The 22725-nt window shown below is 32.3% G+C and overlaps 1 protein-coding gene across 1 annotated transcript; it reads left to right on the forward strand.

The window, feature by feature from the left end:
• The first annotated feature begins 4384 nt into the window (after nucleotides 1-4384).
• Nucleotides 4385-19805, forward strand: LOC110636577 (E3 ubiquitin-protein ligase UPL5). Its single transcript, XM_021786347.2, has 3 exons — nucleotides 4385-6476; nucleotides 9317-9906; nucleotides 19206-19805. Exons 1-3 carry the CDS (start codon nucleotides 4589-4591, stop codon nucleotides 19467-19469), a joined length of 2742 nt encoding a protein of 913 aa, XP_021642039.2. The 5' UTR covers nucleotides 4385-4588; the 3' UTR covers nucleotides 19470-19805.
• Nucleotides 19806-22725: the final 2920 nt, after the last annotated feature.

Here is a 22725-nt window from a genome sequence, read left to right on the forward strand (position 1 = left end):
GTGCTACCTCCTGTTTTCATGAACATTTACAAAAGTTATTCTCACTTTTGTTGACGTGGCACCACTTCCTATGTTCATATAGGTGAAGTTTCCTTTGTAATAATTTTAAACTTCATTAAGAGTATAAATACTCATCCTCATTCCATTAACTTAGTACGTTAAGTACTTTAATTACAACATTTACTAATGACTTGTTGTTACCCTTTAAACTTTATTTGGTAATAATACTATAAAGTAAGGTTCCCATCATTAGTAAATTTAATGGAATATTCTAAATCCTAATCAGCACATGTACTTATAATCATAACTCTCGAGAGCCCTTTTATTAAAGGATTTGCTAGATTATTATAGGATTTAACATAAATATGGTCATAACACCATTAGAGACTAATTGTCTTACATTTTCATGTTTTAAGCTTATATGTATATACTTTCAATTGTATATTTTACTATAAGCTTTAACCATCGTGATTTAACTATCACAATATAAAGAAATAGATAGCACAGGTTGTGGCCACAACTTAATATCCGATAACAAGTTTCTCAGCCATTCTACTTCTTTACCAACATTCGCCAAAGTTATAAATTTGGATTCCATCGTAGAATGAGTTATGCAAGTTTGTTTCTTTGATGCCCAAGAAACAAAACCTCCACCTAAAGTGGACACCCAACCAAAGGTTGACTTATTATCCGTAGTACTACTTATCCAATTGGCATTTGTATAATCCTAGGATCTCCACCATATTTGTTTCACTAGTCAACCATATAATCATATGTTTATAACATGAAATACATAAATAATTCACAGTCTAGATATATACCTTATTTTTTCAGAAATAAATTACTCCATAACTTGTTTAAAATGAGAGTATCCAACAATAAAGAACCAAGGTAAACTTGCACATACACACAAATGCATACTCATTTGTCCTTTTGTTACTTCTTACAAATGACTTGTAAGGCTCTTATATTTACTACCATTTGTATAATCCTAGGATCTCCACCATATTTGTTTCACTAGTCAACCATATAATCATATGTTTATAATATGAACTATATAAATAATTCACAGTCTAGATATATACCTTATTTTTTTTAAAAAAAATTACTCCATAACTTTTAAAATGAGAGTATCCAAAAAAAAAAAGAAGTAAACTTAAATACACACACACACACACTCATATTCATTTTTTTTTACTTCTTACAAATGACACTTGTAACTTATTATATATTACTACAAAAAAAATGTATCAACCTTTTAAAATATATATCTCATATATGTAACTATTAAGAAGAATTGCATCTTTTTATTTAGTTACATCTTTTGGCCAAGAGACACAACTCTTTGCATGAATACAACTCTTTATATGGTTTTAGCACATTTGGAAATTTATCACAGAATAATCTATAGTTTATAATTCTTTTTTTTTAATATCCAAAAATCCTTGAAATTTCTTTCCAGTATTTCATACTAATATTACTAGTATAACTTGATAATTTAAATACTGCGAAAGCATTATCAGGTCTAGTGCAATACATAGCATATATTAACCTATCAATAGCATTAGTATACTCAATTTGAGTAATTATTCTACCAAAATTTCCAGTGAATTTGCAATATATATCATATGGAGTATTTGCTTCCCTCAATATAATGAAATTGATAAAGAGTAAAACCCCTACTATGTTACAGCTAGGTAGTTTAGGCAGATCCCTCAAGGATAATAACCAAAATATAAATCTAGATAGTAATTTTAAAATTCTTCCAAGAATAAATTAAAGAATAATAATGTTGATTATCGGTAAAAATGAAGAGAAGAGACAAAAAAGAAAAGTTAATAGATTTTTATTCTAAACAGCCATTTATAAAGCATTTGCATCTCTTCAAAAATATACAATAGTTTACTTTGTATCTATTAGAATAATTACATCTATTCTCTTATACCTTTTACAACAGATACAATCGTTCACTTTGTATCACTTTGAATAATTACATCTGTTCACTTATACCTTTTACAACAGATACAACTGTTCACTTTGTATCTCTTAGAATAATTATATCTGTTCACTTACACCTCTTAGAACATATACAACTGTTCACTTATACCTCTTAGAACAGATACAACCATTTACTTATACCTTTTAGAATAGATAAAATCATTCACTTATACCTTTTAGAACAGATGCAGCCATTCACTTTGTATCTCTTAGAATAATTATATATGTTCACTTATGAACAGACATAACTCTTTTGAAATGAGATAAATTTTTTATCACTAATATTTTAACAATATCCCCACCTAGTTAGTGATAGATACAATTAATATGAATTAGGATTTATGCATACAAAAAGTGTTTTTCTACTTATGCACATAAATTTTATTACCTTCTTTAACACATTCACCATGAGCTTTAGCATCATAATATAACATTATATTTCTTCTAATATAAGCATGTCATTAACATAAAGACAAATTATCACATAAAAAACTTTTCACAAGTAAGTGTTTCTGAATCTGTTTAAAAGAAAAGTTGTATGTGACATACAATAATTTCTTCCTATAATCATTCAAACTAAAAGTATGATGTGCTATTATTCCTCTAATTGCAGTGATTTAGGAACTACCACTTTCAAATCCTTAAACTTTGAAATAAAGATATGCAACTCATGGACTTATCCATAACAAGCATATTATCAAGTATTTAGAATTCAAAATATTTCATAATGAGAAATTTTATCCGTGCCTTTTTTTTTCTGTATTATATTCGAATTCTAACGAATTCCAGATTTCCTTGGAGAATTGACAGAGGTAAACAAATCTTATAGCATATCTGATGAGTTATTGAGAATATGACCTCTGCATGGCAATTCATCTTCTTTTCCTGATCTGTTTTTACCTTCTCAGTGAACATAATTTGTTCCTTAAAATGATCAAGTTTCACGAACTCTTGATTCATCACGGAAATAGCCTTAGACTCCATTGCGATTAATACCTTAAAATTGTTGAGGCAGTGGGTGTAGAATAGGCTTTGAGGCGTGATGAATCACTATCTTTAAGGTATTAATTGCTCCCACTAGATTGCTGCAAGGTTATGGCAATATACCTTCAGGATACAACAAAGCCTGAAATCTGCAGACAGCAACTCTTGAAGATTTCCCTTAAGAACTCTTTATACGAACCGTTTAGAGAGACTAGAAGAAAAGAAGAAGTAGAAGTAGTATATATCTGGATTGAAAAACTCATCTATATTTATAAAGAATGAAAAATCATAGCACCTTTACTAGATAGACACATCTGTCTATCTCCAATAGATACAACTGTTTATGTAATAGACATGTATGTTTATTAAAAGATACCTATACAAATAGTTGTGACTATTTGTATAGAATAGACATGTCTGTTTATTAACAGACACCTATACAAACAGTTATGACTTTTTGTATAGAATAGACATGTCTGTTTATTAACAGACACCTATACAAACAGTTGTGACTGTTTGTATAGAATTGATATGTCTGTCTATTAACAGACACATCTACTTGTTAATAAACACATCTGTTCGTAATTTATTTACGAAAATTACAATATGATAATTATTTTATTTCACACGTATACGTGTCAAGTGCCATAATAGAATAATATATATTAAATTTATATATATAATTCTATACATATTTCACTCTTACCATTACCTTATATTTTAACAATATAGGAATTCTTTCTCTCTATACTGTCTAACATACAAGCTATTTATAACAGTTATGTATGGCAACAATTATATTGTAGGTAAAATAATCGAATTTAAATTGTATTTATTGTAAAATATAAAATATAAATTTTATATTTTCTGTATTTTATTTTTTAATTAACTAACCTAAAAGTAATATATCTTATTAATTTTATTTCATATATTTCATTTATATTATTTTAATTAATTAAAGTAATATATTTTATTAATTCTATTTTTTTATAATTTTTTAATATTTTAATTAGAGATAAAATATAATAATAATAATAATAATAATAATTTTATTTTAAATAAATAATAATTAGGTATGATATTGAAAGATTAAATTTAAGTAGTTATTAAAAATTAATATATTATAATAATATTATTTAAATATAAAAATTAATTTAAAAAATTGTTAATAAATATAAATAATGTGCAAGGTATATTAAAAAAATTAGTAATAATATAAAAGGTGTTAACATGAGTAACTTGACTTGACTTGGGCAACCTAATTATTTAAAGTAAAAAAACCATCCGACGCTGCTTATTTATTCCCTGTGTACCATCATGGTACGAATATTTTAGATCCTAGCCGTTAATCACACTACCACACCTAACAAAACCCAGTACATATGGATTTGGGTAAATATAAAAAAATAAATAGCGTACGATGGCAGTCTTTGGTGAAGGCGGCTTTGAAAGGAAGAAACTGAAAGAAAGAAAGGGAGAAATTTTCCGATCAATATCCTCTTCTGTCTTCTACTTAAATAACAAGGAACCAAGTTAGGGTTTTACTGGTTTGCCTTCGATCCCATGCTCTCTCCCCCACCATAGCGGCGGGGGCTCCCACCGTCAAATGTCTCTACTCCAATCCCCCACAGTTGATTGCCCTTCCCAACGCTCCTCCACCACCGCTGCCGCTATCAATGGGCACGATCACCGCGTCTCGTCCAAGCGCAAATTGGACGACTATGCACCGAGTTTCGAAGACGATGATGACTTGGATTTCTCGGAACTAGTCTCTGTCAGAATGCGAAAAGACGAGTCCCTCGCGGTGGATTCCTCCTCCGCGGGTAATAATCAATCATCGTCGCCCTCTTCTTCAAGCCTCTTCGATACTCGCGTCTCCGAAGCGAAATCCGCTCATTACTCCTGCTCCTCTCCTCTGGGGCCCAGTCGTTCGGCTTCCAGGCTCCAGTTTTTTATAAGAATGATTTCCGATGGCAACCACATTGTTATACATGCCAATTCCGACGACACGGTGAAATCGCTTCACGAGCGGATTCAGGCAATCACGGGAATTCCGGTTATCGAGCAGAGGCTAATTTATCGGGGAAAGCAACTCCAGTGGGAGCAGTCACTGGCAGAGTGTTCAATTCAGAACGACGCAGGGCTTAATTTGGTGGGGCGGATGCGAAGTACCAAGCACCCGCAGACTTTTCAGCTAATTGATGACATGGTATCGTTTATTTCTCGGCTTTGTAAAGCAGGATTGCCTTGCCATGCTTACGCCTCAAAACATATCAAAAGTTTGATGGATGAGTTCTTTACTCTAACGCCCAAAGATGATAATGAGACGGCAATCGGGCATCTTCAGATTTTTATATCATCCTCTGCTCCTGCTGCTTTGGTAATGCTTTATGTTTCTACCATTAAAGGTAACAAGGAATGCGCTGAGAGCTCAATTACACATTTTTTGAATTCATGTAGGATTTCATTGCCAAAGCCTTTGCATACACAGTGTGCACCTATAGTATTAGAGTTTTGTAAGTTGCTTAGGAAAGTTGCTCATGATGATCCTTTGTATCTCTCTTGCCGGAGTACCCTTGGATCATTGTTGGAGACTATGGGAGTATCACGTGGTTTGTCAAAGTATGGTGGTGGAGAGGATGTAAAGGGATTGATTGTGATACAGGACATTTTCCCATTTGTGAATGAGTTAGCTAATAGGTTGTCTAGGGATTTGGTTTCAAGTATGGAGTCTGCTACCAGTGGGGGGCCAGCGCCAAGTGATGTTCGGGACTTTTCAGCCTTCTTGCTTCCTTTGCAGACTACAATTACTGAGCAAGTGGGTTTTCAAGGGCCCATTTCTATGCCTTTGAACAAGAGGGGCTTTAGTCATCCATTATATGTGGAGGAAATTGAGCAACTTCATGTTATATTTAGTGATTTACTGATAAAAATGGATAACTGCCTTACCAAAATGGAGGGATGCTTGCCGTTGAAACCAAATGGAGAAGGTGAGTCTACTCACACAGCATGGTCTCAGTATCTTGCTATTTTGAAGGAATTGAATAACATTGCCGAACTTTATAAAAACGCTGAAGAACAATTTTGGGCAGTTTTGAGGCTTAGGAAGGCATCCCTTTGTGTTCTAATTGTTAAATATGCAAAACGAAATGATGATCATCAGTGGCTTCTTCAGCACAAGGATGTCACTGATTTTGAGTCCAGGAGGCATTTGGCCATGATGATGTTCCCTGAGGTTAAAGAAGATTACGAGGAGCTGCATGAGATGCTCATTGATAGATCACACTTGTTGGCAGAATCATTTGAGTATATAGCACGAGCAGACCCTGAGGCACTGCATGGTGGTCTATTTATGGAATTTAAAAATGAAGAAGCTACTGGTCCTGGTGTCTTGCGGGAGTGGTTTTTCTTGGTTGTCCAAGCTTTATTCAATCAACAAAATGCCCTTTTTGTTGCATGTCCAAATGATCGTAGAAGATTTTTCCCTAATCCTAGTAAGCTTCCTCTAGCTTTTTGATGCATAAATTCTCAAGCAGTGCTTTATTCTTGTTGATGGTTGAGTTATTTTGTCACTGCATATATTATCTTAGATGATAATTTTGTTTGAACGGTATGTTTTATTAAATAATGTATGGGTTGATATGTGGGAGAACTTCATATGTTTCTATTAGAACTTCAACACTTTGTTGATACTGCTCTGTGATTTATTATGGGAATCATTTATATATAATGCTTTGTTTGTAAATTTTTGTGTAAAGATGATGCGGCATAGCTACTTTGAAACTCGCACAGTCACACGAGTGAGAGAATTTGAGTAAAATCTCTGTTGGAATTTTATTGATAAAAATTTAACTAAAATACGTAAAAAAATCTGGGGTATTTATAGAGTTTTTAAACCCCTAAACACAATAGGAAAAGATCTCTACTTAATGGGAAGTTAAAATAAACCAAAGTACTAAACCTTCTCCTAAATAAAATAGGAATAAATTAATCCTAGTTGAATAGGGAAACATAAATATATCCTAGATAAACAAAATAAGTCTCTACTAAGTGTGTGCCACAGCTGGTCCATGATAAAATAGATTGTCCAAGCTGAAATAGGACTTTTTGGAACAAAATCTGACCTACAAAACTCATCACCCGCTCCTGTTCAGAGAACCACATGCCTTGGGCGTGTGGCAGAGTGCTATATGCCCAGGGCATGTACAACTATGGTTTTAAATAACGGCTATTGTGTAACATAACGGCCGTTACATTATGTAATATAACGGCAATTATTTAAAGGTTTTTTGGCTTACCATTTCCGTAAAGGCGGTTTATGGCCGTTATGTAAAGGTAATGGCCTTTACTTTTCCAACTATGAATTCTTAGTGTTTTTTTTTATTATTTATTTATTTTTTATTTTTATTTTTTATTACTTCTTTCATATGAAATGCAGCAGAGGGAACTTTTTTGGGGCAAAAAACGTTCTTGGCTCTTTCATTTTAGCACCTTTTTATTTTCTCTCTAGGCAACTAAGCCATTTTCTCTCAACTTTCTCTCAATTTTCTCTACATCCAACTCAAGTGAAATCATTCATTTCTCTACAAATTTTTGAGCTCAAGAGTATGGATTATAAAATAGACAAGGTAATTTTGGAGTAAAGGAGATTGAAGGGTAAATTATTGTTTTTTTTCCCTCTAATTTTTAGCTATTTTGAATATTTTTAGGTAAATACATAAATAATTAGAAAATAATGTCAAAGAAAGTTTAGGCTTTAATAATTTGCTAAGTATAAATTTAGGCTTTGGTAAGATAAAATTTAAGAAAAATAAATAATTACGAAATCAACTCTTGAAAGATTTTCTAAATTAAATAGTAAGTTTACAACCTAATCACATAGTAAGTTAATAACCTAATCACATAGTAAGTAAGTTGACAATCTAAGCTAATGATCAAAGCTTTCAATTCCGGTCCTAGGATCAAAGTCAAGATAATTAAGAATCTCCTAGACACTTATTTTGGTGGTAATAAGGTTAGTTGTTTACTATCTTCTTAGTTATTTTGGCTTTAAATTGATCAATGCTAATGATGTATAAAAATGATGAATTTAATGTCTTTATTTATTTAATATATTTGTGCTTATTATTTAATTGTATATCTTAGTTTTAATTATATCTTTGGATATTTATTCATTTCATGAATTTTGCAAATTTTTCAAAAACATTTGCGTAGCATAAGCGTTTATCATTACGCTACGAACGCTACTGGCCCGTTTCCATTACTCGTGACCTTGACCGTGAACGCGGCCACGACCGCAATTTAAAACCATGTGTACAACACTGCCAAAACTTGTCAATTTTCCCCAAACTTGCTGCCACCACGTTTTTGTCCCAAAAGCCCAAAATAGCGCCTCGTCAAAAGATAAGAAGTAGGTAGTATCAAGGATTAATTACTAGCAATAAGGGAATTAGGTATTTTCTGGTTTGACCTAATTAGTTATTATTTTTTTCACGATGTAGCGGTTATTTTAGTGCATATCCAACTTCTAGTAATTCTTTTTTTTTTTAATTTATTTTTTATTTTATTTTTTTAGCAATAAAATAGGAAAAAGAAATAGGAAAAAGGATCTTCCTCTAAATAGGAAAAAGAAAAAAATTTAAAGATCTCCAGTCTTGCTGAACATCAAGAGATATATACCTTTAACAAGCCCTTTGGAGAAGTAACCTGAATGAAGCCTAAATCCTGTGTAATTTGCACAAAGAAAGATATTCGTACTACTACAAGAACATAACATACAGGAATAAAGCTCTTGCTGTTTGATCCTCCAATATTCTTGCAGTTCCCTTACGCTTAATGTTGGTAAAACATAATTTGTGCTCATATTGCATTCACCAAAATCTTAGCATCATCAACATCTTCATTTGTTGTGAGCTGCATCCAAAATTTGGCTGCCTTGAATAATAACTTCCTGTTTTGTGGAAGTTGGATGATGCGTCATTATACTCAATGATGGACAAGGCCTTTGTGAGAATCTTATACCAAAACCAGACTAACATGTTTAAAGTCCCTGAACTTTCCCATTGTTACTGCTTCTGTCACAGGGACATGCAGAAATGTTTTCGTACTATATAGATTGTTTGAGAATATTTTATATGCTGATTTATTACTCTGCCTGTATTAGCACTAGCATTTTTAAGAACCTTTTCCTCTCTTTTCAAGAAGAACACTTCTGATTGGAAGTCTAAATTCCTTTTACCTTTGTACTTAATTTCATAATGAACTTATGACATAGATGAATTCTCTCTCTGCAAATGAAGTGTATGTAGTTCACAATTTTTACTTTATGCTGCAGCATCTAAGGTGGACCCTATGCACCTCGATTATTTTACGTTCTCTGGCCGAGTTATTGCATTAGCTTTGATGCATAAAGTGCAAGTTGGCATTGTCTTTGATCGTGTGTTTTTCTTGCAATTGGCTGGAAGGCATATTTTTTTGGAGGACATACGCAATGCAGATCCGTGCTTATACAGTAGCTGCAAGCAGATTCTTGAAATGGATGCTGATTTTATTGATTCGGATGCTTTAGGATTAACATTTATTAGAGAAGTTGAAGAGTTGGGATCAAGAAGAGTTGTGGAACTTTGCCTTGATGGGAAAAGCATTTCTGTAACTAGCAAGAACAGAGAGGAATATGTTAATCTTCTCATTCAACATCGCTTTGTCGTATCAACCTCTGACCAGGTATCTCGTTTTGCACGAGGTTTTGCTGATATCCTTTGTAACTCAGGGCTCCGGACATTCTTTTTCCAAAGTTTAGAGCTCGAAGATCTTGATTGGATGCTATATGGAAGTGAAAGTGCTGTCTGTGTAGAAGATTGGAAGGCACATACCGAGTACAATGGCTACAACGAAACTGATCCCCAGATATCCTGGTTTTGGAAGGTGTGTTTCCAGCATTATGTTCTCATTCTTTTAAATTATACTGTTTCCAGTATTATGTTCTCATTCTTTTAAGTTATACTTTGGATTTTCTCATATTTCTGCATTATATTATATGATTTATGATCTATGGAGGGGATGATAATTCTATATTGAGAAATAAGCAACGTGTTAAAAATATTTATATGTGCCTCCTCGTGGGGTTCATCGCTCACTGTAGCGCAGCACCATTGACATTGAAGCTAAAACTATATGAATCCATGATTATGAAACTTTGTAGCAGAACAATTTTGAAAAAATAAGTTTACAAGAATTTCTATGTTTTCATTAGTTCAATAAAGAAATTGTGGGTAGATTATTTGATTGATAAAGGAAAATGTTAGTTTTTCTTTCTTGTTTGCTGAGAATATCAAACTCAAAATTTTATTCAAGCAGGCTATGAGAAAAATGCAATTGATGCGGGGATCTATAGATCAAATGAAAACATATGGACGTACAATATACTGAATTTAGAGAAGCAATGGAAACATGAGTTTATTTTTGGTGTGCCTAAAAGACACTAAGGATGAAAGATCATTTTGGTAGCCTCAAACTCAAAGGAATAAATGAAACTACAATTAAACATGCACTTAAAATAAGAATTGAACAAGAACAAAACAAGCTATATGAATGGAACATAGAACACGCTAAAGAACATGGAGACAAACCAAATGAAACTTAAAACATGAAAGAACTTGAATAACAATTGAAACACGCCAATAATGATTCTTCTTATTGGATTTTATAAATTTAGAACAATAACACAAAACACAAGAAAGCTAGGAAGTAGAAAGAACTTGCAATTGTCTCTTTGATAGGTTGAACACCGCAAAGGAACAAAAATAAGGTTCGGAATTGATTGATCTTTGATAAGCAAGCACCACAAAGAAGAACCAACCTAAGGTAGACGCCACTCCTAATGGAGATGAGTCAAGGATACACACCATAGCGGTAAAAAGTTGACAAGTGAAAATATTATAAAGCGAAGTTTTATTAAAAGAAAATATTCAACATCTAACAATTGAAATTATGAACGTTTAGGCCTTTATATAGGCACTTACAAAGAAATAAAGCCAACTAGGAAAAGGAATAACAATGTCCAACTAAAACTAGGAAAAGTAAAGATATAAGTAAAGTAGGAAACATAATAGACTTAGGAAAACGTCTTCTCTTGGCCAGTGGGAGTGTAGAATGCCACATATGGATAAGATTAGGCTTGAACTTCATCTCTGATCTGGAACAGGTTTTGTAGGAGAATGATCCTTGAATTGAGCCTTAAAACTAGGAAACTTATCCAAGTCAACCAAACATCTGTTACATATAGCGGAGATAGACATGGGAGAGGAAAGAATAAGAATGGAGCTGTAGTTGTATGGGGAAGAGAGTAGAGTAGCTGAAGTGTAAGTAAGGTAGTTAGAGTTGTCTGAGTAGTTAGAGGAGAATTAGTTGAAAGTAGTTAAGTGATCAGAAAAGGGTGGAAATAGTTATTGTCAAAGGAGTCTTTGCTTTTATAAATAAGAGAAGTGTACAAGGGAGATTCATCCCAAGAATCAATACAAAGAATTATATTTCTCTCTTCTCTAATTCTCTCTATATCTTCTTCCTTTTCTATTTTTTTTTACTCAGCTCGGTCTCTCTCTCTCTCTCTCTCTCTCTCTCTCTCCCCCTATTTCTTTGTTATGAAGGGCATTATAGGTTTAATACATAAGAAATTGGTATCAAAGGTGGGTTCTGAGGTGGGATTGTTTCCAAATCTTCTCACTACAGTTGCAATTATGAGCAAATTAATGGGGGTCTCCGGAATTCCAAGTTTTGCCCTCTATTCTTCATCATCGTCTTCTTCTTCTTCTTCTTCTTCTTCTTCTTTTTCTTCTGGTCTATCTTCTTCATTTCTCCATCTCTTCTTTCTTCTTCATTTCTCCATCTCTTCTTTCTTCTTCTTTGAGATTTCTTCCCTCTCTTTCCTCTAATTCTTCTTCCTTTTTCCCCTGAAATTTCTTCCCTTCTTTCCCATTATTTCCTGCTTCTCAGCCAATCCTATTTTTTCTTCTTCTTTTTCTTTCTTTCTTGAAATTCTTGAATCAAATTTCTTTCTTTTGTTAATTTCTGGTTCTTTCTTCTATTTTTCTTCTTTAATTTTTCACTTCCTGCATGTCAAGAAACCTGTTTCTTGAGATTTGTCTTCCTCTCCCTTGTTCATTCTCTCTTGCGAGCTACCTTATTCCTTTTCCTTCAATTAAATTCTTCTCAATTTCTCTATTTTCAATTTTTGCCTGGTTAGGGTTTCATAATCAAGACCTGTTTTTAAGGTTCCACTATCAAATTCCGTAAAAATCTAAATTAAAAAACAAAGAAGAAAAAAATCTTTCTTTCATCTCTATTTTTCTTCCTTCTCTGCAAAATATTTTTTTTTTTTGTGATTTCTTCTCTATTCCTCTTTTCGCAATTTTTCTTCTTCCTTTCTTTGTAATTTTCTTCCAATTTCGGTGTCAATTCCTTGTTTTGAATATTTAGGTCTGATTTTCTTTTACTATTTTATTCCTCCAATTTTTTCTTCAATTTTCTTGGAAACAAATTTCTCCATTCTGTTTTTTTTGTTCTTCGGCGATCGGGATTTTTTTTACTTTTCGGCAATTCTTCTCTTCAAGAAATTGTTAGGGTATCCATGGAACTACAACCTTGGCAATAATAGATTACTTTGGCTATGCTTGACAAGTAGCTGGAAAAAGGGGATCAGAAACCCAATGACAAAAATTAGGAAATTTCTTGGGGTGATGGCAGGGAATTGAATTTCCAAATCCAAGAACCTGATAAGCCTTGGAATAATGACAGTGAAATGGGAGTGCCGATCCAAAAAGGAAAGACAAGGGATTTCGATGTTAAGGAGGAGATTCACCTTCTTGATGGTGTAGCATTATTCATGGTGATGGAGAGGAGGAGGAAGCTGATATTGTTGGTAATGGAGAAGAGGAACAGATTGATACTATTGGTGATGGAGAAGAGGAAGATGTCGATATTGTTAGTGTTGGAGAAGAGGACCAAGTCAATAGTATTGTTGATGAAGAAGAGGAAGAGTTTGATATTGCTGGTGATGGAGAAGAGGAAGATGCTGATGTTATTGGTGATGGAGTGGAAGTTGTCCTAGATCAATTAAATTCAATTGAAAATGAAGACCTGGCACCTGAGGATCAAGACAACATACTTGTTGAAGTTCAAAAAATAGCAATTCATCAACAGTTGGGATCAATAGAAGAAATACAAAGATCAATATGGTGCTAAGATAGAGCAAGATTTTATTGTTGATATGCCTACTGTAAGTGAGGCATATGAGGAGGAGAATAATGAAGATGAAAATGGTGATGATGGGCAACTAGAGTCTACAATGGGAAATAGGAGCTGAATCTAAAGTAATTACACAACTCATTACCAAAATTGAATTTTTTTGTTACGGAAATTCTTGGGGATGTTTTTGAAAACGAGAAACATAAAGGTATTACAACAAGTGTGGGTGTTGGAAGCAAGTGGTAGTATTTGGAGAGCCAAGATGATAAATTCAGTTGTGTTACTCCTATATGTTTTAACTCTCATGGAAGAAGAATGGGAAATTTCAAGAAGGGAAAGGAAGAAACTTAAAACACCAAATGGTATTATGATCTCGAAGTAGTGTTATTAAGGCGAAAGGTGACACTGAGGCGACAGGATACCCTATGGCCTTAGGCGAGAGGCGAGGGGTGAGGCGTTATAGCCTAAATTGCAAAAATTATATTTATATACAACAAAACAATAAAAATTCATACTTCTAACAACAAAACAATACCCATCTAACAAAAAAAGCAACATATACAAACCATATAGAAGAATAGCCATCACTAAAACCATCTATATAATTAAAAACCATCTAATAAAATAATACCCATCGCTAAAATTCAATGGCAGAGTTATGAATGACAGATTAATGGCTTTGGCATATGCATTTAGGCAACATATGGAAGAATTCATGTCACAGTTGAGTTCAAAGAGACGTATAAACAACTATTAAGGCTGTCCCAATTCAAAACATATAGAAGAATTTATGTAACTGCAACAACAGCCATCAATGTTGTCCCAATTCAAGTGAATAGGAAATTAAAGTATTAAACAATTAATTTTTTTTCAATAATTTGTACACTTGCACTACATCACAGCAAGAGCATTAATACCAATTTAATAAGAACATATCACAATTCACAATGCCCATTTAATAAAAATCATGCCACAACAATAACCATTTAATAAAAAAGTATATCACACTACCTATTTGCCATTTAACAAATTTAACAAAAAAAAGAAAAAAAAAGCTGAAGATGGAATTGCTAGAGTGAAGATGGACCAATATAGGAAGAGAAGAAAAGACTAAGGAGGAGAGAAAAGAAAAAAAAAAAAAAAGGATTGCAGGCACTGGATGGACTTGCTGGTAGGTGGCGCAAGTGAGAGGAGAAGAAATATAGAAGAAGAGTAGAGGAGAGAGAGGAAAGAAGGTGAAGATGGGAAAAAGGAAAGAAGAACATACCTGGGTTTGCTCTGTTTCTTTGCTCTGTAGCGTTCTTTGCTCTTCTTTGGTGGAGAAGTCGATTACTTTTATGCTTTTTTAAAAAAAAAAAATTGGAAGTGTACGTTATTGCTGAAGGCATCTCCTCGTCGCCCCGTCGCTCCTCGCTTGACCAGTCTCAGGCGCTCGCCTCTTTGCAGTGGACTTGCCTCAGCCAGGCGAGGCGTTAGGGGCTCGCCTCGCCTCGCCTAGCGCCTGGCTTGGTGCCTTTTTTCGCCTTTAACAACACTGTCTCGAAGGAACAAACATGGGAAATTGGGAGAAGAGAAATGAAGAAAATCAACTCTGTCATTTAAGAATTCACAGTTTCAACTGATGAGAAGAACTTGGAACTTTCAGCCAAACTTTTTGGGCAATTCAATTCATATTTTCAGCTGCAAATGAGAGAGTATCTGCAACTTTTAGTTCATATTTCTTGAATTTTTACATTCTTGGGGACAAGAATGTGCTTGTAGGGGAGGTATTGTTGCATATAGTAGAGATAGATATGGGAAAGGAAAGAATAAGAATGGAGTTGTAGTTGTATGAGAAAGAGAGTAGAGTAGTTGAAGTATAACTGAGGTAGTTAGAGTTTTCTGAGTAGTTAGAGGAGAATTGGCTGAAAGTAGTTAAGTGACTAAAAAAGGGTGGGAACAGTTATTGTACAGAGAAGTGTATCAAAGGAGATTCATCCCAATAATCAATACAAAAAATTATATTTTTCTCTTCTCTAATTCTCTCTAAATCTTCTCCCTTTTCTGTTTCTTTTCTCAACCTAGTTTGTTTCTCTCTCTCTCTCTCTCTCTCTCTCTCAGTTTTGAAGGGCATTATAGGTTTGATACATGACATCATCTCTCTTGGAACATGCAAAAACGCCACTTTTGTTGGGAGGAAGTTTCTTGGACTTCTTTTCCAAGTTTGGGTGGGATTTTTTTTTTTTTTTTTTTTAATTGGATAGGTTTTAGACAGATAAAGATAGCCTTTCTATGTTTTAAGGTATTTAAGCCTTGTCTTGTCGAGTGGATAAGCTTCAGCTTTTATAGATAAACTTAACTTTGTAAATAGACAAAAACATCTCCAATCCCCCTTAGGAAACACCCAACAAGCCATTATGGCTTTCTTGGGCCTTATGGACTTCCTTTTTGGTCTAGACAAACATCCCAACTTATGCCTCCATCCTGATTTTCTTCAATGCAAACAGGCTTAGTTCTTTATTATAATTCCAGCCTATAACCTTGAATTTCATGTATATTCCATGTTTTAGTTCTTCAAATAGTATTTCACAATTCCAATGAACTGGCTTCAAAATTTCAGACTTAGTGAGAATTGTTGACCCCCTTGTAACATAAAATTTTTGTTTTTCATGACTATAGTGGGAAAAAACAAGAAGGTGGTTAGTAAATACCTGGTTGGGGACATTTATATTATTGTGGTTGTCATGGTAGACGAGAACTTTATATAGGGAATATGCAATTTAAGTTTAGTGCTCGTCTTAGGTTGACATGAAAGGCAAAGGTTGGCAGTAAAAGACAAAGGGGTGAGGTTGGCAGCCTTACAGTAATCACTCCGACATTCAAGTTCGTATAGAATTGTTGAGAGAGTTCTTGTGCAATTGAGAGTTTAGTACTTGTGTTGTCTGGCTATATATGTAGGCTAATAATGACCCATTGAAGCTGTTAGCCAGATCTCATGATAATCGATGTCTCAACCTTTGGTGAGTAATTGCTTATCCACCGTTGTTGTCTGAGCCATATCCATTTTGAGGCATTATGTATTCTATCAGAGCCGAGCTATTGATCACTCATACTTCCATTCCGAGCTATGAAATGCCGAGTCATATGTCTTAGTTATCAAATGACTGTTTGACTGAACCAAGTGACTTTTTGACCAAGCCATTTGACTCTGTTCTTTTGGTGGGCTGTATCAGAAAATTACTTAGAATTTAGTAGATATGATGTTGAATAAATTGGAGAAAACTTAATTTTTAGAGATTAGGATTAGGATTCTTAGAACTCAAGAAATAGGGCTTAAAATAACTTGACAATCTTACGTTCTCATGAAAGGAATAAAAAAATAAATCAAACAAACAAAAGAAAACTACTTGCTCACACTAGCAAGATTTGGACTTGTTGCTATCAAGAAAGCTTCTCTCGTTGTGGTTAAAATTGCATCACAAAATTCAACAAACGTGATTGTTGGGATTTTACTTGAAAGCTGAATATCAAGCATACAAGAGTAGTTGTTTATAGACTTAAAACTTGTACTAACCTTCAATTGTTTGGACTCTTAATCCATATAAGATTTGGAGACAAATAAGATTCCCTCTTTTATTTGACTAGTAGACTAATTATGATTCAAATAAAACTAAGAACATAGATAAACTAACATTAACAACAACTACTAAGCCTTAATCCCAAATTAGTTGGGGTCAGTTATATGGATTTTTTTATTCTTGCAATTCAACTCTTCTTGAAACCAATTGAGCTTCAATATCTAAAAAATGTAAGCCTTTTAATACTACATCCTTTCATATAATTTTAGGTCTCCCTCTTTCATTTCTCACTGCTTTCACCTTATCTCATTTTTGTATTGAGACATTCGATGCTCTACGTTGGACATGACTAAACCATTTTAATTGATATTCTCTCATTTTATCTCCAATGTCTGCTATATTTACTTTCTGGTAGATGTGATTATTTCTTAATATCTGCATTTTTGCCATATTCATCTTGTTGGTATCTCGTACCTTAGATGTCCAACATTTATTCGCAACATATAGAAAATTGTTGAAATTCCTGTGCTGGCTAAAATTTATTTCTGTATTATGGCTTTAAACAAAAGGAAATATCAACCATTATTAGATTATTAGAATTTCAGCCTTTTGATATGATATTTCCCACTCTTATATTGGGAATTTGAAATGTCATTGAAACAAATTCTTTTTGATCATAGTGGCTACAACAGTTGTTTCTCACCATAAGACATGAGGGTTGCAACAGCTGCAATGATCGGGTAGAGAAAGAAAGAGGTTGATGAAGAAAATGGTGGTCTCTTTTTTTTTTTTTTTTTTGGGGGGGGGGGGGGGTTGCGGTTGCTAAAGTTGATCACGATTTGGTTAACAACACCGTTAAAACATTACCCATTTTGTCAATTTTTATAAATTTGGTTTGGTCAGCTTTTCATTTTTTTAACTGAATCTAATTTAATTGACAATAGTTGTTGAATTTAAATTTCATTAATAAAACCTTTAATAACGGCATTCTTTTAGTGAAAGTTCATTTTTTAAAATTTACCACGCTCATCAAGTATGTTAAAACATATATATTATTTTATATTATTTTTCAAATTAATTGTTTACCATATTAGAAGTAATAAAATATTTATTTATCACTTTGGTTTGAATAACCACATGACTTGTACATTAAAGTCATAATTGAGTCCATTTTTTTAATTAACATTTTTTTCAGATTTTTTTCTTGGCTTTTATTTGGCTTTGGTTTTTTAGATTTTTCTTTTTATTATTATTAATACCTAGATAGAGCCCTTTTGGATTTCTAGATTTACCCACTTCTAATTTTAAACCATAAAAAGGTCTCTCTCTCTCTCTCTCTCTCTCCCCTTGTGTCTAAGTAAGGTTCTTCTTGTTTTAGAGCCCTAATGCATAGTGGGCTTCCATGTAAATTCGTATTCAAATTGTCATCTTTAGTCTTATGTATGATATATGAGCTATCAATAAAGTTATAATTTTAACACAAAGGCTATTTTAAGGGTTATTTCTTTTAATTTTTTATTGCATGATCAACCCTTATTGGTTCTTCTTCTTCTTCTTCTTTCTTCTTCTTATTATTATTATTGTTGTTGTTGTTGTTGTTGTTGTTGTTGTTGTTGTTGTTGTTTTGTGTTACAACCTATTCATATATAGTTTTTTATTAGAATCACTTTTGTGAAAAGCAATTTCTTTTGACTCTTTTTTCTTTTTTAAATCTTTTATTTTTTCCACCACTATAAACTGTTAGATATAACAGATTATTACGTTCTATAGTTTAATTCTTTATTTAATGTCAATTTGAGTTTTGTTAATTGTGTAATACAATTCACAATAGTTGGAGCGGATTTGATTTTATTCAATCTGATTTTGAGTTGTATCCCACTCCATTATTTAAATGGTAAATTACAGAAGGACTTCATGAGGTTTTCTATAACATGCACTTTGGTTCTTCCCGTTTCAAAATTTGCAACTTCATTCTTTTAGGTTTATTTATTTATTTATTTATTGAGATGAATTCTTTTATGTTTCTTAATGACTCACTCCTATACTATTATAAGTGAAAAATATAAGATTTATTATTTTTGGGGAATTTAAGACATGAATCTACAGCAATAGCTGCACACAAACATTTCAAGCAACCCACATCAATTATTTAGCCCTTTACTCACCTGATGACAAGTCATTTTATAAATGGGAAAGAAGGGCTATAAGCCAGATATACCTGTTTGCATTCTTGTAGCCTTGAATTTCCAAGTGGTCAACTGCAGTCGAGGATATACGCTGTTGCCATGTCCATACTATGAATGTAAAAGCATTATTTGCTAATATAGTGTTATTTTTAATTATTCATTCTGTGAATATAAAAGCTTTATTTGCTAATATAGTATTATTTTTAATTATTTAATTTAAGGCTTGAATAAATTGCAGATTGTGGAGGGAATGTCTGCAGAGCAGAGGAAGGTTCTTCTCTTCTTTTGGACTTCAGTGAAATATCTACCAGTCGAAGGTTTCCGTGGTTTGGCATCAAGACTTTACATTTACAAGTCCTCAGAGCCACACGATCGGCTTCCATCATCTCACACATGCTTTTATCGGCTGTGTTTCCCACCTTATTCCTCCAGGGCTGTCATGCAAGATCGACTAAATGTCATCACCCAAGAACATGTTGGCTGCAGCTTTGGTACGTGGTGAAATATTGGCATAAAAAGGGTTTTAAATTGCACATAGAAAGATTGGTACTCAGCTTGTACAGATAGGATCATGTCATCGGTTTTCATTAGACTATGTAAGGTGTTTTAGTTATTTATGTATCCTTTAGAAGGTTGTGATGTCATTGCTCTTTTTTGCCGACTGTTTATATAGGTATAGCGTAAATAATGGAAGGGGAGAAGGAATAAGCTTTCTCTTCTCTGCTTCTATATCTACTTCCTTCTCTAGCAACAGCACCTGCTTTGCATGACCTGTAAGTACACAGATTACGCAATGACATCCAAATCAATACACAGATTAGAATCTCTATTTCTCTCACTTGCTTGAGCTCTCCTGTTGTCTTTTTTTAAATGCACAGTATGAAAGATCTAATGATTTCTCTTGCCCGGAAAAGAATGTTTCAAATGCAATCAATGTACAATGGTTATCATGTAATGCTTTTCTCATTGTTTACCTGAGATAATTTTTTAATATCCATACAACAGCTGAGTGTTGCCTTTTCAGTGACAATACTTTCCTCTCCTTGAATCCTATGGATCCCGTCTGCATGTCTCTGCAACTTGCACTTGAAATATGGATATAATGAGAGGTCCGGACCAAGGCTTAATCCGGTTTAATTTTTGAATCAATGGAAAAAGAGGATTAAGAGTTTAGAATTCATTTATTCATTTAATAATTTTATTTTATAAATTAATAATAATGTATTGATTTATATTTACATAATTTGTAGCTAAACTATAGATTATAATATAGTTCTTGAGATTTAGTCAAATTTAAAATTTAGTCATATATTGTATTAGTAAGAGTGGCAGAATGCCTTTTACAGTAGTGGAGTTTTCACATTACAAGTGTCACCCCTCTCTCTCTCAAGTAAGAGAAATTACAAATAAGAAAATAACCAAACAAAATATCTAGAGTCATCTCCCCAACTAGCATTTCCGAGCAATAGCCGAAAGAAATCCCTTTGCTGCTCTAATAAGCACTTATTTATGGCCTACTTTGCTGCTTTTCTTTCCCACGTGAATTTCCCTCCGCATTTCTTGCTAACAGAATCCTATGCCCTTGCTCACCATCCGGCTGTGTTAATCCAAAGACGTTCTCTCCTACTTGTTGAAGCTGCTTAAATCTTCTAGAGTACTCGCAAAGGTCTCGGCTTATTATCCAATGTTGCTGAGCTTTTAGCTAGTCATATCCAAAATGCTTCACCAGAATATCCCATGTTTCCAATAATACCAACCCCTCAAAAATAGCCTTGTCAAGCTTGTATTACAAACACCAAAAAAAATAATTCAAGCCATAGAATTTTCAGCGAGTCCATATCATCATCAATAAATCTTGGTTAAACACACTGCCTTTGCCAGTCACGAATATTGCACCTATGGATCTCATTGTGCATTTCTAACAACTCCTTTTCAAGGTCCTTGTCATTTGCCACTGAAACAAAAAACTCAAGCCAAGCAAGTTGTCGAATTCAAGAGCAGCACAACAATCTTCATTCTCATTTATTATACTCATCAAATCGACCAATTTAACTAGTTGGAAAAGTAGAATAGCAACAGACCCATGTGCACACACTTCTTGTGAATCAACATGATGACTAACTACTTATTTTAATTGTGGCATATGGGATATTGGAAGGGTTTTTCACTCCAACAAGAAGATATAATATGTATTCCACAGGACCAATTCTTTGAGAAATCAATAATGTTCTAAAGAACCCTGCCTTTATCATTAAACCAGATTGAAAGGAGCTAGTGCAGTCAAGTTCAAAAGAACTAATGCAGGCAAAAGAAGTGCAAATTTCCAAATTGAGACACTTACCTTCATAATTTTTTCTAGGCAAAAGTCATATTTTCTTACACAAAAGTCATATGTATCAATACTTATATAAGTTTTTAAAGTGTTAGAAAGTCTAAACAAATCCTTCAAATTAAAAGAAAAAAAAATTGAATAAACCCTTCAAATTTTTAAAATAGACTAAATAAATTCTTTTACTATTTTTGAAACAAATAAATTCTTTAACCATTAAAAATAAAATAAATAAAAAACTTAAATTATAATTTACTTTTAATATAAATCTAGTTAGTATCGTGCATAAAAATCTTTTAATACACGAATGTCCTTTGACTCCAAATTGACGAGGATAGGGAGCAACAAGTTGGATTGTTGCGGGCACCCGATCCGAATGAATTTTAATAAAATGAATTTGGGTAGTATATAATTGGGTTTGAGACGGGTTCGAATTTGAAAAATTAATACCACGATGAGTTTAAGTTTTAAATTTTACATATTCATATCCGTTATCTGAATTACTTTATATAAATACTTAGTTAAATATAAAATATATATTTTTGATAATAATATTTATAAATTTTTATATATTTTATTTTAAATAAAATGAAATTTAAATATTTTTTAGAATTATTAAATTTTAAAAAATAAATTATTAATTAAATATTTTTTATTTAAATTATTAATTAAAATATATAAAATTAAATGAGTTAAATTTTTTTTATATAATAATAATTAAGTTTAGAATAAATTCAAATAATTGAATAAATTTTAATGAGGCAAATTGAGATAGTTTGAATATTGATAATATTCTTCGGGTAGGGTAATTTTTGGTGCCCTTCCATCCCCGGACAAGGTGCTTGTTTGTCAAGCTCGAATGGATGAACTAAACTTAAGTACTAATTTGCTCAATGATTTAAAAAGTACTTATTTAGTATTAATATTAAAATAATAATTGGAAAGATTATTTTTTAAAATATATTAATAACAATATTAAAAAATAATTTTAAATTAAATTTAATATATTTTAATAAAAAATATTAAAATAATAAATTAATTTTTTTAAACTTTTTTTAACAACATTCAGTAATGGTGCTATATATTATATTTAGTGTTTGAATAGATTTTAATAATTGTTTCAAAATTTATCTAATTATAATATATAATTTTTTAATTTTAAAATATAATATAAAATATCATTGATTTTCATATTTTATATAATAGAATCTCTTTAATATTAAATTATTAATTTTTTAATTAAATATTAATATAGATAATTTTAATATAGAGTTTAGCTAATATTTTTTTTTCTCTAAAATTATATACAAATTAAATTATTTTTCTCTCTAAAAATAAAATAAATTTGTATGTATAAAAAAATAATTTTATATTTTATAAAAAAAATATTAATAAAATATTATGTGAGAATATATTTACATAGTTTTTA

This window comes from Hevea brasiliensis, chromosome 3 (genome assembly GCF_030052815.1).
Source record: "Hevea brasiliensis isolate MT/VB/25A 57/8 chromosome 3, ASM3005281v1, whole genome shotgun sequence".
Lineage (NCBI taxonomy): Eukaryota > Viridiplantae > Streptophyta > Magnoliopsida > Malpighiales > Euphorbiaceae > Hevea > Hevea brasiliensis.

Coding starts and splice junctions, on each gene's coding strand:
- LOC110636577 (XM_021786347.2), top strand. CDS start 4,589: ATGTCTCTACTCCAATCCCCCACAGTTGATTGCCCTTCCCAACGCTCC. Junction 6,477..9,316: donor AAGATTTTTCCCTAATCCTA/GTAAGCTTCCTC, acceptor TTTATGCTGCAG/CATCTAAGGTGGACCCTATG. Junction 9,907..19,205: donor AGATATCCTGGTTTTGGAAG/GTGTGTTTCCAG, acceptor AATAAATTGCAG/ATTGTGGAGGGAATGTCTGC.